General features: G+C 46.6%; 1 protein-coding gene across 6 annotated transcripts in view; it reads left to right on the top strand.

The window, feature by feature from the left end:
- The first annotated feature begins 2,052 nt into the window (after nucleotides 1-2,052).
- tmem260 (transmembrane protein 260) overlaps nucleotides 2,053-16,555 on the top strand; it is a 42,009-nt gene continuing 27,506 nt past the window's right edge. For all 6 annotated transcript variants that reach the window (XR_008412645.1, XR_008412642.1, XR_008412644.1 and 3 more), the window contains exons 1-3: nucleotides 2,053-2,397; nucleotides 5,586-5,617; nucleotides 7,867-8,018. Coding sequence is in view for 1 of the 6 variants with exons in the window: in XM_053844769.1 (XP_053700744.1) it covers nucleotides 2,283-2,397; nucleotides 5,586-5,617; nucleotides 7,867-8,018 (299 nt within the window). In the remaining 5 variants the exon portion in view is untranslated. The remainder of the gene's footprint in view (nucleotides 2,398-5,585; nucleotides 5,618-7,866; nucleotides 8,019-16,555) is intronic.

Raw genomic sequence — 16,555 nt, 5'->3', positions numbered from 1 at the left:
AAAGGGACGGGGACAAATTGTCGTCTTCGTTCTGTTCAGTTTGAACATCGTCACTCCCCAATTTTATACAAGTGATAATAAACATTTTCACTTCTGTTTGTGATGGTGTTAGAGATTCGACCGCTGACCTTGGATCAGCAATGTCAAGTCTAAGGTTCTAACTTCCATAATAGTATTATAGTCGTGTAACTACAGAACACACTGTAAAATAAAACAAAGACTTTCTAAAATAATCATGATTATTTGTGTTAGTTTTCCATGTGTTGTTGTTATAATTGTGGTTCAGTCAAGCAGTCAAACCTTCATGGATGGAGAGACCTGTGTGGCATGATGGATCCTCAACACTGAGGCCTGAAACCCTCCCGCACGTTTGCCATTTCCTCGCGTAGCAACATACCATCTTCTTCGGAGAGTAATTACAGTGTTGTGTTAATTAAATCTTTATCAGTTGAAGTAAGTGGATTGATCCCCCACCGAACCCCCTCCCACCTCGGCCGTCTGAAGGCTCCAGAAACCCCCCACCCTGTCTCTCTTTCTGTCACCCTGATGGGGATTAGCATCACTGAGGAGGGGGGTGTGGCGGGGAGGCATCGCCAAACCCTGTCAGAATCCAGCTGTTTCTTTAAAAGACGCACCTGACACCGCCGGGAGAGTCCTGCTCAGCTGAGAGGCGTTTATCTCAGCGTCCTGGCGTTCGGCTAAATTGAATCGTCTGCTTTTAATTGGAGTCAACGAGGAGTCGCGGGCGCGAAAACATCAGGTTGTTTTCCTCGACTGGTATCAGTCAGTGGGTGATAATGGAGCTTTTATGGATTCAAGTCTACTTTTTCTTCACATAGCTATCTCCACAAAGTCCTGTCACGCTGTAGAGCTATCTATCTATCCCACCTCTGACGCCAGCATTTCCATTGTTGGCCCTGGATTCCATCATCACTCCTCCTGCTGGCGTTCCTCTCCTCTGCAGGTCCATGGTGGCGGGTCATTCCCAGCCCTCCTCCTCACCTCTGGATGTGCCTGAGTTCTTCAACACAAACATACACCCCTCAGCCTGTCACCGCTGCGGCCTGACAGATTACCACACGTGGATTAGGCCTGACACCATCCTGAAGATAGCAGCCTCCCAGGAAGGCCCGGTGTGTGAGTGTGTGTGTGTGAATCATGTGTGGATGAGTGATTAGACGGCGAGGGGAGAAGGAGCCGAGGATTATGGGAGAGTCGGAAAGGTGCTGACACCACTCCACCTCGCCGAGGGCTTCATTTACCAAGGGATCAGACTCATTTATGCTGGATTATTATCAGGCCATTTGTGGTGGTCCGAGATTAAAATCAGGTCTGCAGGGCAAATTATTTATGACGGGGAGACGTTCTCCCTGCGAAAACGCTGAGAAACATTTTCATTTTTCTCCCCAAAATGTTTTTACTTTTTAATGTACATTTCTATTCCTTTACATCATTGTTTTGTCCGGAGAGTATGTGCATCTTCTCCGGCAGCACCTGAAGGTCGGGCACACAATGGCGACTGAGGCTCGGATTAAGCTTCAGGGTCCTTTATTTTGGGGCAGTCTGTTGACTTCCTACATCATACTCAAACATCATCAGTCCATCATTCATCTGTAATGCAGTAATGCAACATACCGTCCTCCTCTCCTTCCTTTTTAGGTGTTGTCATAAACCACACTCGTTTCAAAGCACATTCCAACAGTGAGCCACTATCATTTTCAGCTTATCTGGATCTTGTTCTTCACAAGAAAGGAACCGAGCAAACTAGTTTTAACCGGAGCTGACATGACAAGAATGGAGGAACTGAGACGTCAGCTTCAGTTGTTCTCTGACTAATGTGCTGGCGGGAGGATCACGTGACCAGGAAAAAAAAAAAAACAACAACATAAAAATAAAGCTAAAACAACAGATGAAATGAAGAGCAGAGCGTTAGATATTGCGATTATGTTGAATATTTAAATAATGAAACCCAGACAAAAGTTTGTTTTGAGTTTATAAGCGTTTCAAGAATGCCGCGCTCGCGCACCTGGTAGTATCGCGAGAGTTCGCCATTGAACTCACTCCAGAAAAGGGCTGTGTGAAGAAATCGAGGAGTTTATTCAAGTTTTTATAATGTTTATTTCATGTTGTTCATTTTAGTTGACGCTTTTGACACATCGTTTGTCATCAATAGTAATTAATGCGACCGGTTTGTGTGTGTTTTTTGGGAACGCACGTCGTGCTTGAAGCTAATCGTAGCTCCATAATTAGCCGGTGATATCTACAAGTGTTTCTCAGGAAAGATGAAAATGCCGGAGGAGCGAAGGAGCGACTGGGTTCTGGCGGGTGCAACGGCTGCCTGCGTCGCCGCTCTGTATGTCCCGTGTGTGCAGAGAAGCGTTCCCGGGGGAGACTCAGGTTGGTGCTAACACTGCAAGCTAACGCAGCTACTTCTGGTCACGGGGTTTTGTTTGGCCTCAGGAGCCAATCACAGGGCACCGCGGTGACGTAGGCAGCAGAAGCGCTGTCCGTGGTAGCAGAGTTTTTTTTAGGCAATTGTTTTTAACCTATGATAAGTCAAAACTCAGTTGCGTTGATAATATATTCAAAAAGATACTAAAATTCCGTTTTATATTGTGCTCACAATTCACAATGACCATTTAAGATTGTATGGGTTCATGAAAAACGCTTAAATCTTAGCATTAAAGTTGTGATGCTGCTGGTAAAATGCATGGATGTTACAAAGTTTAGCCAATCTTCTTATTATTTTGGCTTTCCCCCCCATTTAGGATTCTATACGGCGGGTATGAGCCTGGCCCTCCCTCTCTTTGCCACACGTTCCTAAAATAAATATCGACTGAATTGATTTGCTTGACTTTATTCTCATTGAAATGAATGTACACACGAATTACTGATATATACTTTGCTTCCTATCTCAACGGGCCAACATGCAGTATGTGTTACACAAAACTATTAAGAAGCAATATTTCGGGTTGCAGACTGGTAAATATGGACATGGATTCTCTGCTTGTTAGGCGTCGCCGCTGTGGCGTGCAGTTTGCAGCTGGGAAATTTGCACATTTGCGGAATGAAAGCATCTGAAAGGCTGAGCCAGATATGAGCCAGTAAAGCTGCAGTTGGACTGCTGAGTGGCCCGGCTGCTTGTGCTGCCGTCTGGAGAATGAGGGGCCTTTGAAAAAGCGGCCAGCCCCTTCTCCACAGCGTTTAGGGACGGTGCAGGATGCCCCGCTCCGATAGTGCCAGCCGAACACCCTCTCGGAATTCTCCAGGTCTCCGTCTCTGCGTCCTAATCTCTTTAGGTGTGGTGTGCCCCGGAGAGGTTTGAGCGCGGCCCGGCGGGTTCGCTGTTGTCTAGGAATGTGGAGTGTGGAAATGATAGGGATTACGGGAAGACTGGTGTGGGTGCCCATGCTCTGCCGTCACAAAGACTCTTGGCACCCTTGCCGCTTCCCCGTTGAGTCAATATTTTCCCGTTTTAGTGATGGAGCCGCGTCTGTGAGAGATGTTTTTTGGCCCGCTTCCCTGCTGAATGGCGTGCGAGGGGAACGAGAGGGGAATAATCGGAGGATGAGAAAGTGTGATGTAAAGTGATGGCAGGTGGCTGCCGGCTCATGTCAGGTGGAGTGGAGCGGCGGAGATACGGAAGCTGCGCAGGTGCTGGAGCTCTGGCTTCATGGTCTATTAAGCTGATAAGAGTTCAGGCTTCTCCAGTGGCAGGGGAAGATATAATCCACTGCATCAACCGGAGTGATACCAGACCTGACACCACAACTGTTCAGCGTGTCAGCGACCTTGTCCTGTACCTGTGCAGCTTCAAGAGTGCTACGCACACAACACGCCACCCGACCTACCTCCATCTGCTACGTGAAATACTTAGTGCTGTCACTGCTGCTACAGACTAACTCTGATAGTACCTCTACTTCTTCTAAGATTACCACTACTGTAAAACAACTGCAACCTCCTCCAGAAGACTACTTGCACAGTTACTACTACTGCTCATGCTATTACAGGGTTCTTCCCAGCATAGGGAGTGTCTCTCATAGGGGGGTGTGGGCCGCGATGTGTTGGATTTTGTTTACAGGTAACACAAAAGTAAAGTATCTTGTCTATCCTTAAGAGGCCTCCTTAAGGTTCTACCTTAAGAGGCGTTGGCTGTGAGGGAGCAATGACGTTCAGGTCGTATTTCAACTATGCATAAGTAGTAGTAATGCAGACAGACTGCTAAAAACTACATTTCCAAAAATCAGTTTAGTGTCTTATGAAATTATATTTGCTTATTTTTAAAAGTTATTTACTTCTTTGAGTTGCTGGTGTCTTTTGATATATTCTCTATCAACATGTAAATAAAAGTTTTCTCATGTCGCTCTTGAATGTTGGACTCAAAGTTTGCCTCGCTTATCTGGTTTTACACAGCCGTATGTACAGTGCAGTGGCAACATCGCTCCTGAATAATATTTTAGTTGGACTGTAAATGTCATCTGAAGGTGAGCTGTTGCATAAACACTGTGGAATTTGACTTTTTACATGTGGAAACTTTATGATAGTTTTGGTGCAATAACGTGACATATGACAGAGAAGTTCAGAGAACAAAATAAGAATAAAATAAGTATTTGTATAGTATTTAGATAATTTACTCCACAAAAGAAAATCATGTCATTTATCATATGTATCAAATAAAGAATAACTTTTGATTCCCATTAACAACATTTTTTTAAAAACAATTTTCATGTTATTTACTAATGACATTTTGTGTGAAAAATATTCTATATGGACTTTACAGTTTAAATATTTAATAATTATTTATTTCTTGTGCAAAAATATAGGGATATAATATAGGGAAAAAAACTTATTTTACTACTTATTACTTAATTATAAGTCTATAATATAAATCGATAATCCGTTAAAAAAAAAGTTTCAGAAAATTAATTTCATTGGTTTCAGTATGATCACTTATCTTTGGCTGTTCAGTGGTGGAATTTAGTGGAAACAACGCAGACCTTGGCCAGAAGAGGGCGCCATGTTGATCTCCAATCTTTATCAGCCTCTCTTCATCTGAGCCAAATTTCAATTTCCATGAGTGGGAGATGCAAACATTGGGTGAGAAATCACTGTGATTGGAAACGCTCCGGGTGTATTCTGGCACGAATGGGCCCAGCGACTCACTTTTAGGTTTTCACTTTCCTCCACCTCACACAGATAGTTTTCTCCACATCACCTCATTGAGTGCGAGCGAGAGGTCTGCAGAGGAGCGGAGGAAAGATGCACGGGGAGGATGGGACCGGCTTCTCAGACGTGTGTGACAGAGAGGGTGTCTAATGGCTTGTGTGTGTTTATATCTGTGTGTGTGTGTGTGAGAGAGAGCCTCAGAATGGGAGGGGAGGCATCAGGGGAGAGGCGAGAGATGAAGAGAATGAGCGTGCCGCTTAGGAAATGTCACACTGGGAAGATTTGCAGGTTTTGATCCTGGCAAATTAATGCAAAACCCCAGTGCAAGTATTTGATTTGGGAAAACTTTGGGCGCAGACTTGCCTCTTCATAATAATGATTGGGTTTACATTAATTTCCTCCCCTTCTTCTGTCCACAGGAGAGCTGATCACCGCTGCCTGTGAGCTGGGGGTAAGACTTAGCCCTATTGTTTAATCAATTCACTCATTAACTCTTAGAAGCATTACGGAAGTTTAATTAAGCATGGACAGAAAGCAGATTAATTCACTCTCCGTCCGCAGGTTTTTTTTTTTTTTCTCGCCTCCTTTCTTTCCCGTACTCTTATTTTACTAAGTTGCAAGTAGAGAATGCCATAATTTGCAACCCGTTTTTCAAATCCAATTAAAGTCAATGGTAAGGCGATGGCTTTTGTAGGCTTTGCCTTATGTACGGTATAAGGCTTATTATATCCACCCCTCTTTTTTGTGTGTGTGTGTAAGCCGCGAAGAATGAACTAAATCGGGTTAACAGTTATAATAAGTTTTATTATTTAATAAAGTTTATTACGCTGCTGTGATCCTTTTAGGGAGGCTGTGTGGTGTCACTATGCCAGTAATCCTGCTGTTAGTGCTGCAGTCCGTGTGGCCCGCCCGTCTGCTTCTCAGGACTCCCTTGGGCCACACAGGCCGGCCCCGGGCAGGAAACATTTCAGGACGCCCCCCCGGCCCCCTCTTCTCTAATCCCAAGAGGTGCACAACCCAATTCTCCCCACGGTCTTCGTCCCTCAGCCGTCCTCTCCGCCGTCCCTTCCTAGCTTCAAACTTCAATTTTGGAATGACTTACAAGTCGGCGTCTTAAAATAGAAAACGTTGATCTTCCGCGCTGCCTTTGATTTCATTCTTCCGCCTCATTGGAGGATGGATTTTGTGATGCGTCAGAGACTCGCTTGAAGATGTCTCCTGACCAGCGCTCTGCCTCTAGTCCTTCTGGTCTCCTCTGAGCCGTCATTTCCAAGAGTTTGGTCGATGACTTTCGCCCGTAACTTATGAGCCTCATGCTATGGAGCCACACTTCCTGTTCCTGCAGCCGATATTTCTCATGTCTGTTTCTGTCTGGCCATGTGAGATAAACTTACTGCAACTCATGTCAGCTGTGGAGGAAGTACCAAACAGACTGGGCTCATAACATCCATCCAACCCTCAATCGCTTGCCGGGTCGTGGGGGCAGCAGCTTCAGAAGGCCGCGCCCTTCTGAAGCTGCTGCCCTTCTCCCGGCCAACGTCCTCCAGCTCTAACTGGGGGATCCTGAGGCCTGTGTGGAGATATAGCTGGCCATGCCTGAAGCACTTCCAAAGGGAGGCGTGCAGGGTGCGCTCTCATGAGATGCCCACCTCAACTGACTCCTCTCAACGCAGAGAAGTGGCGCAAGCTGCAAGTCCCAAGCTTGTTTTGGCTGCAGGCGCGGCGAGGTGACGGCTCTAAAAGTGTGCTCCACTGGGCCCTTGATGAATAAAGGGCAGAGAAAATCTACATTCAAATTTGAGTTTGGCAAGTCACAACTTCCTGTTTGCTATGCTAACAAGGTTGACTAGCTCTCTGTCATGCTGCTAAGAATCTGTGCTTTGTTTTTTAACATTGCCTAATCTAAAGTGTGACCTGAGCATTTCTGCTCCAGATAAACATCAGGTCATCGACCCGATGAGGACTCGAGGCTCCTCCTCACTATGTACTTGATGTTGCCCCACTGTGACCGACACTGCCCTGCTCACCTTTCAAACATTGGCCCCTTTCTTCCTTCCCGTCTGCGTGACTCGCGTTATCAGCGCCCGCGAATGAATCTGCGTTTAATGACTGAGCCCTTATCTGGGTAAAAAGACTTAGCTGCTAATTGCTGTGATCGGCTGGATCCCCCAGACGAGCGCCACTGCAGTCGGTGGAAGGAGGCGGGAGGGTGTCGCGGCGGTGAGCGCTGGCGTACATCACTTGCTCTGCAGATGGCTCCAGGGAGCTGCACTGTCCTTGGGAAGAGGCCAGAGGAAAAACAAGTGAGAGAGCAGCACTCTGGAGTCACAGGAGTTATTTTCCAGTCCAGTGGGGAGTGTGTGACACCAGAGCTCACCCGTCTGAAGGCAGACATTCATCCACAGATCCCATTCTGTGACCCACTTTCTGATGCTCTTCTGCAGTGTAACCACAATAAGGCGATAGTTGTTTTGTTTTGAGTGAGGCTTAATTCCACTCCGATGTGCCAAGGTCAAGTCACAACGGACGTCTGAAAGAGCCAAACAGTTAAAATGAGTTTTCATGTCCCCTCTCAGAAGATTTTTCTTCCAGTTATCTACGACAGTCTACCCTCCATCTTGTCCTGTGCAGGTTCAATCATTTAGCCTTTTCTGACATCTCTGTCTTTGACTCAGATCAGTTGGGACCTTTGTCTTACAGGTGGCCCATCCTCCAGGTTACCCTCTCTTCACGCTGCTGGCTCGCCTGGCCATGGTCCTCTGGCCCACCCTCTCACCGGCCCACAGTGTCAACCTGATGAGTGCCTTGCTGGGTGCGGCAGCCTGCGGGCTCATCTCCCTCACCGTCTGCAGGTCTGTGCCCCAAGAACTGACGCCGTCTCAAAGCACGCTTCTATTAGATTTGTTTTGGGCCAGGACTTCAGAACAGGATCTCCCCAAGTGCTTGGCTCATCTGAGATTTCTGCGACCATTTTTAATGTACTTTGGGGATCAATGTTCGACCACGATTTACCGATTCCCCTCCGGCCATTAAGCAGGTCAACAAACCAAACTCCCTTGTGGCGATCAAACGCCCACTAGGGGGCAACAATAAGATTAAGACTTCATATCAGAGACATTGCCATCGCCGTCTGACTCTCAGCTTCTTGACACTGTCTGGTAGTTTCGGTCCCTGACAGACTGTCAGTGACGTCGCTGATCTTCTACTCGGTATTCAGAGGCACATCCTTCCTGCCCTCCTCCCCCAGCTATCCTGCTCGGCCTGTTTACCCATCAGCCACCCGCAGCGAGCGAGCGTGTGTGTATGTATATCACAATTATCATGCCCTCCAACCCCTCCCCGGCGTCCCTGCTCTCCCTTCAGCTCCCCCCTTCGCCCAGCATGCTCCCAATCCTGACATGGCACGATTTCTAATCTCCCCCTCCTCGCCTCCTGCGTCTGAGGCGAACACGATCGCTCGCCGTGTAACGTCGTCTTTTCGAACCTGATCATCAGCACAGCGTTCAGTCTTCGCACGGCTGTGGTTTTCGCCGCTGCTGACCCAGTCATGTGTGGAATGTCGCTCTTTGTGAGCGTGATTATCTCTGGCCGAAATATCTAGCATCAGCCCTCTGCTGATGGTGGTCATTTTTACATGGCAGCTTAGTGTGAACTCTTTGTCACTGTTTATGCACAGTGGGGCGTTTGCAGGCGTGTCATAGCGTTCGCATTTACACTCGAGAGCTTTGTCATTTCTTCGCTGGGTAAGCAAGTAAACACAGTACTGTCCATGTGGGAGGAGGACTTGAGTCAGGACAGGGAGGACTGGCTCTCAACCTAGACTCAGAACTGACCCGTGATGACCTCCTCACTTGATCCCACCTTGGTTACTCACTGGACACTATCCATGGCGACTGAAGGAACAGACAACTGACTCAGAAAATATCGTTCTCCTTGTTGCTATTGTGTTGTTGTTTCTCTAGACATATGATATATGCATCTTGTTGTGTGCGCTTGGAGGGAAAGGGGCAGCCATTTTCATGGTGCTGCCTTCATCTTACTTTTCTCAAAAGTCACCGGTTTGGTTTGTGAAGACCATATTTGCTCAAAAGTACATCGTCTATCCTTAAATACCTGTGAAGGTCCCCTCCGGTCTGACTGAATTTTGTTTCTTTGTCCTGCTCTGCCGAAGACCAAGGTCTTAATCCGGACTGGGCAAAGTGCAGCCCGGGGGCCATATGCGGCCCTTTGCCTGTGTTTTTGTGGCCCTCATGAGGTCAGACTAAAACTAAATAGCTGATAAGTTGTCATTTTTTAAATTATTGTTCCTTTAATGCCAGTACTGGTTCAACAGGAAATACTTTTTTGTTTCTTCTTTTTGTTTGTCATTTTAGTGTTTTTCTCAAAATGCATTGAAAGAAAATTCTTAATATATTTCGAAATGCATTGCCTTTTTATCTTTAATATTTGGTCCATAGTGACGATTTCTATTCAAATAAGATGCATGTAAAATGATTTTTTTATTACACTTTGTAACATCCTTGCTTCCATTGAACCTTTTATGGTTCATTTCGTTCTTGATAATTATGATTTTTTTCTGTCATATTTCGTAGTCATTGCCACCTTTCTGTTGGCATGATGGCCCCTCACAACATTTACAGTGATTACAAAATGTGACACTTTAGGAACTTTAACTGTCCACCTCTGCCTTAATCTCTGGAGACCAGTGATGCTAACGTGAAGTCCTCTCTTGAAGATTGCACCAGTCATTGATTGTCATAGTGATGCACAGACTGGTGAAGACTGATGATTCAGATTTGGTTCCTCACCTGAAGATATCCTACCACTAGCTTCTATCGCTTCTGGGTGATGTGGAATAGAGCTCGACCCCATGCGTCTGGTGCCTATATCGTCTCTCTTCTCGATCATTTCCGCCAGTTTATTCCAGTCCAAAGACGTCCCCTGTGGTTTAGCAATATTTGGATTACAGCGTGCATGTTAACTGAACCCCTCTCTGTAATCTCTGGGAATTAAATCCACTTTTGGATTGCGATCAAATTGAAAGTCATTAGGAGGTCCTAGTGACCCCCACCCCTTATCCGATGGGCAGCCTGGATTCAATCCATGACCCGCGTTGCACAACATAAGCTTTTAAGTGTCGACCTATAATCTGTGGTTTCCATAGAAAAATAAGCGTAAAAAGGTTTTGGGTGCTTTTTGATCAGAGCCTAGTTTCTGATCAGGATTTATGGATCAGGACAGGGAGTGGCTTTCAGGAAAGGCGGCGAGGCCAGACAAATCTATAATTTCATCTTTATGTGAACCACTAGATGCCACTGCTCTCCCCCTGCTTTGTGAAGGGAGGCTCTGGCAGGCAGCTTCTCTCACGTAGTAAACTGTAGGACCTTGAAATTCATCTGGAGCACAGCCAACGTGGCGAGTCTTTGATGTATCAATTTAAATTAGTCGGCCCGATCGCTGTGTTTCATGCCGAGGAATGTAACTTGATAGGCTTGGAAACCAGTCCCCCCTCTTGCATAAGTTTGAAATGTACCACTTAACCTCCCTTTGATTTGTCAATTACACTTCTCTTGGCTTGATCACTCAGTTTGATGGCGAAATTGCACGTCTTGTTGGGTTTTCACACCGCGGCTTGACGAGCCTTTGAGGATGGCGGACATAATGGTAATTACTATTGATTGCGCTTCGTGGACAGAAGCGTTTTTGGCTGGCGGAATGGCAGCGGTCTGAGGCAGCCGTGTGTGGAGGAATGAACCCTTCATAGCCAGATAATCCAGACAGCTCTGTATTCTCCGCTCCCTCCGTTTTTCACAGTTTATCTTCTAAAGCTGCTCTCAATCTCCGCTACCTGAGAGGAATCTCTTCCCGTTCCTGAGCTTATGCCATGAAACCAGGGGCAGACACGTCGGCGTGCTGACAACAAACCTGGAATAATCTGTCATCAGCGTTTTTTTCCAGTTTGATCACCTGGTTAGGTAATGGTGTGCCAAAGAGCGAGTCTTGCCCCGCCCTGGTTCTCTCAATGTCTCCTGTCTAAGAAGAGCCAGCAGATCTGCCTTGGGCGTTTTGCCACCTTCTGTTCTGCTGTGACCTCGGCTCCTTGCAAGGACCTGCACCATATGCTCCTGAGGTGACTCTCCTCTCATGTGGGGAGAGTTCCACATGCAGGTCTGGAGTTGAAATAAACCTCTCCCACTGACACCTTCAACAATATTTTCAATGTTAAAGTGCTTCCTGCTATGGTGTTACTGCTTTGATTCACACGCCTCTCTTGGGCGTTCCAAGCGAGCTTCAGCTCTTATGAAAGTTGACTCCACTGGGTGCCTGATTTGACTTGTTGGTATACTTTGAATTTCCATCTTTATCTGAAGGGGGCGCCATCATTGGAATGCCACCGTTTCTAATAAGCATCTTTGTTGCGAGGCGGTGGCTTGAGCTACCGGCAGCCAGCGTTTTATTCTTCCCCTTAAAACTTGTTTCCACAGTACAGTATCTCATCTGTCATTGTGTAGTCCAAAAGACCCCCCAAAAGCCGCATCCTCAGCATGACCAATGGTCCCCCCAGGACTCATCCTCTAATACAGTTAAACAGATGTCTAATGAAGATGTTATTTCCTCATTACTGGCTACAGGACGTGGATAGCGGCGGAGGAGGAGGAGGGCAGATAGGCGGCAGAATTCACCACCAGTTTAATATTCCTTTCGCCCGTGGGCCCGAGATTGTGTCTGTCTCGGACGTCAATATTACATCCCTCACCCACCACAGGCTGTCTTAATAAGGCGGCGGGCACAGAGACGGATCCGACTCGGCAATTACAATTCAGCCAGAATTAGTTAATGGAATCTATACAGCAACATTTATGTAGCGCTGGTGTGTGCCTAATGACTTTGTTGGGAATGGCAGCAGCAAAAAAAAACGAATTGCATAAACACGGGGGTTTCTCTAAATTGTTTCCCCCTCCCCGCACCTCCTCCTGCGGTAATTTTTTGTGTGTTGGGCGGAGATTAAGATGCCATTCTGGGAGAAATTGTCATGTCAGGGGCTGCATTGTTTGAATTGCAGAATTGTGGTGATTAATTTTATACGCACTTGGAGCACTGGAGCGCTTCCTGGAGGAGGGGAGTCTGAGCTGCGGGACCCTCATTTATCCTGCCGTCTGTGGGAGCTGACAGCTTCCCTCTCTCTCATAGTAAAGATGACGCAGGGAGGGCTGCGATGGGGCCCGAAATTAGACATCACATACCAAAACTTGTTCTCTTCATCGACCGATTTTAATCTTTCACAGCCTCTGGGAGTTGCAGAAACAATAAGTGAGATGAGTGTTTTTATTTTTGAGCTGTTTATAGTTTGCATCCTTGGAAGGAAATAAATCCGACTACACTTGGAAAGACTAGAGGTTTTAGCATCTTGTGGAGGAAGGAGGAAACTGGAGAGATGGCGGTGTCTCAAACACTTCAGTTGGTTTAGAAGAGTTGCTGTCTTCACAAGTGGTTCTGACTCTGGCTCCAGAATCACCTGAAACACACCTGAAACTGAGCATGAATCACGATGATGAAAAAGGGAACAGCTTGGAAAAACAGCCCAGAAAATGGAAAATATAAAACATCGAATTATATTGCTGATTGTTGAAAAGAATTAAAATGTCATTTTATACAAAAAGTAAACCATATAAAAAGACTGCTTTAAATCTGTCTTTAAAATTCAACAATTGCAAATGTAAAGATAAAGAAATCCAATGTGAATTAAAAATGGAAAGCAAAAATTTGATGGCAGAAAAAAGTTGCATGTGGGGAAGGAGTGTGGCGGGAAACCAAAAATAGAAACGGCAAAAAAAAAAACAGGTTGCCAATAAATTATGATGAAGAACAGATGATAGAGGGGAAAAAAGCAAACAAATAAAAAGAACATTTGAAAAAGGTTATCTCAACAAACCATTGAAAACTATGTAGGTCATCTTTAGAAAGTAAAAAATACTCAGTGTTGTCACAGAATGTTGATTGTCACATCACAGTAGTAGGAGTTTTCTGGGTGTTAGAAGTGTCACTGGGATGGTCATCAGTAGCGAGCATCTGCATGTGTTGTTGCCAGGTTTATGTTAACTGAACCACATCTTCTCTATCTTCCTCAGAAGCTAAGCCGTTTGGTTTCAGTCTGTTTGAAAAATACTGGCCCTCTGCTGCGGTGACTGATGTGGATTGTTAAACCAACAGCCGGTTGACTTTGAAGGTTCAAAGTGGTGCATACATCCAATTTAGCATAATAGCTGCTAAGTATCCTGCTCGCTGTACAGGCCAGAGGAGAGCCCTGGGGTATCATCCTGGTCCAGCTGGAAACATGGGCGGCAGACCACCTCCTCCTCCGCGGATTCGCTCCCCTCTCCAGGAATGTATGATTCTTTTCCAGCAGCTGGGCTCGGCTGGAGATACAGGGCAGCTCTGATCCTGATGGCACGGCTGCAGTCATTGTCTGCTCTCTGAGGTGGAGCGTTACACCAGCTCCTTTGTGTCGCCAGGATGGTTTTTGTGTGGCGTTATTTAGGCCGCCGCTGGCACGTCTCCGCGCTGTGTACTGTAGAACTGAGCGGGTAAATAAGGCAGGTTCTGTTCCGACTTCAAAGTGTTCCACTGCTTTTGTCCTCGCTGAGAAGGCAGCGGCGCTCAGCACAGCGACTGTATTAACGTCTCTTATGGAGTCTATTTACCTTTGATCTTCCGTTTGAAATTGATGTGAGAAATACTTTACTACGGCTACAGTGTCCTCTTTACTGCCTATCTATGAGTAGCTTTGTGGGGCCGAGATCCAACGCTCCCAAACTCCTGAGAACACACGTCAGGGCATTGGACAGGCAGAGTGGCATCCTGTCCCTGGGGTCCCTGCCTCTCACCCGAGAACGGAGCCCACTCCCTTGTTAAGGGAAAGAGTCTTAAGATAATGAATGAAAATAAGGTTGACCCGATTTGGATCCACTTAATCGGACGGATGGTGAGACAGCCACTTGGCAGACTGGACCACTTCAGCGTGGAATCATCTCCTTTGGTTTCCCCTTCTGCCACAATCCAGGTCTCTGTCAGCGAGCCACGGCATTGCTACACAGCAGCGCGTCTAGCGGCGATAACACCGCCGTCAGAATGTGTCCCGCTTTATCCCAGCGCCCCCCCGCCCCAGGAGGAGGCGAATGAGCTTTGCAGCGACTGAGGCTGTGACTGCGGGACCCAGGTGGTCCCACGCAGACAGACAGGTCATTTGCAGCTACACATCGCTGGACTGACAAGCTCTAACAGAGAGATTTGTCAGCCGCTCAGGGAGAATAAAGAAGTTGGAGCTGAAGAATGTGAGCGAGTGTGTGCGCCAATCAGGTGCGGCTTAAGAAGCCAGAACAGAATTGGTGTAATAACCCTGTCCGCGGACCCCCATGACTGCACCCTCGACAACCCCCAAACCGGCCCCCCTGTGAGGTGGGCTAATTGTCATGCAGGGAGGTAAAATTATGGGTGCGGCGGGGGGGTCTCCGCACCTCAACACAAGTCCTCATTTGCCCCCCCCAACCCTCCTCTTCCCACCCTCTTCATCCCAGTTTCAAGTTACAACTAATTCCTGGAGCGGTGCTGCAAGAAAGACGCTGCTATCTTTTTATTAAGACCCTCTCCAGCAACTCCCCCCTTCTCCTTGTAGTGCTCACACTTATTCAGCTCCACAGTGAACAGAAGAAAAATAGAGAGGAGAAAAAAAAGGGGAAGTAGTCAGCAAGCAGGAGTTTTTTTTTTTTCCTCCTCTCTTACCCTCCACTCGCTCTCGCTCGCCTTTTTTCCCCTGATTTACCGCGCTTTCCTCAGAAAGCTGCATTGTTCCCCCTCGCCTAAGTCTCATCAGGCCTTTTGTGGCCGGCTATCACAGCGGCAGGCAGAGAGCTGGAAATGTATAAATGGTATCATGCCTTGTGATTAATGGCGGTGCTTATGAGTCAGGTCTGATAACGGGCCTGCTCTCTACTCAATTTCAGATACCGTTAATGGAATCTGTCTTCTGCGATTGTAATGTGAGAGCGCCTAATTTGCTATGGAGCTTGAAGCTGTCACCGGCAGGGGATTGTGGGGTCATAAGGGACCTGGCAGCCGTTTGGCCTGCAGCTTGTATCTGCGGCGCTGAATAGAGCAGCTCTCTGCCTGTCAGTTAGCTGATAGGCTGATGAGGACTCTAAGCCACTCCACACAATGGCGGAAAGGGCCATACTGCCTGACTTCCCTAATTGTCGAAGCCCGCTCATATTTCAGAGCCAGCGTGCCCGGGACTGGGCTGCTTTTCTTCACTTTCTCCCCCACCCTGCAACACCACCCTTCCTCTCTCTTCTTGAACTTTTTTTTTTCCTTCCGTTTTCTTTATTTCATCCTTGATCCCGCACACTGTCTCACCCCTTTAATACACACTATTTTTCCTCTTTCTCCTCATCAGTTGTCACCTCCCTCGCTCTCTCCTCCTCTCTCTCTCTCTCTCCCTCATTTTAGTAAGTGGTGGGTCTTAGCGTATGACAGATTATCCCAAGTTTGCTTCAATTGCCACAGAGGAGCTGGTGACAGTACAGGAGAGGAGGACTGGGCAAACTTTTGTGCTCACATTATACTTAAGAAGTCGAGGATAACAGCCTCACATCTCTGCCACCCTGGGTTCCCTGAAAATATCGGCCATTTCACAAAGTTGAGTTTTTTTTCTAGCCTTAGCCCGGGATGGAAACTCCAGCAGATAAGAATGGGTTTCAGAATTTACTCGCCCCGGTATTTTTTTTTTTTTTACTCACACACAGGTAGATCTGGAGTCTCGCTCTGTTCTGTCCACACTACCACTAGATATTGTGAGGCTCTGGTGGCCACTGACATTCTATTTAAATGATCAAGTGAGTGATGGACCTGTAGTGGAACTGCCATAAAGGTCAGCGAGCTGGTCAGAGTTTGTGAATGGAGATTTTTGCCAGTGGAAGTATGATGAAGTACTGTTGTTTATTAAGATCTGTGGGTTAAGATGTGGCCGCTTATCATCAGGTATTTTCTTCGTGTTGTCGTACTCAAAATGGTGTTTTAAGAAATCGAGTAAGCCCAGACTTTATGTAGGAGCTGAACCACCATCATTTCATTTCATTTTTTACATTTTTTTTTTAATTTCCATAATCTACCATATCAATCAGAGGGTTTGTGCCAATGTATCACCTCAGAATATCTATTGGCCTGTGGCCTTGTCTGTTATAGCTAGTTTACAGTCAGATGTGTTGCAGTGTTGTGAGCATGTCTTGGTTTAGGTTAAAGTCCAAATTGGCTTTCTTGTTTTCCCCAGTCTCCCTATGGAGGTCTCGCTTGTAAGGCCAAACTGAGGGTGATATAAGATGCCAGGACGGCCGTT

The sequence above is a fragment of the Synchiropus splendidus genome, chromosome 16 (assembly GCF_027744825.2).
Source record: "Synchiropus splendidus isolate RoL2022-P1 chromosome 16, RoL_Sspl_1.0, whole genome shotgun sequence".
NCBI lineage: Eukaryota > Metazoa > Chordata > Actinopteri > Syngnathiformes > Callionymidae > Synchiropus > Synchiropus splendidus.
This window is presented reverse-complemented; position numbering and strand designations above follow the sequence as displayed.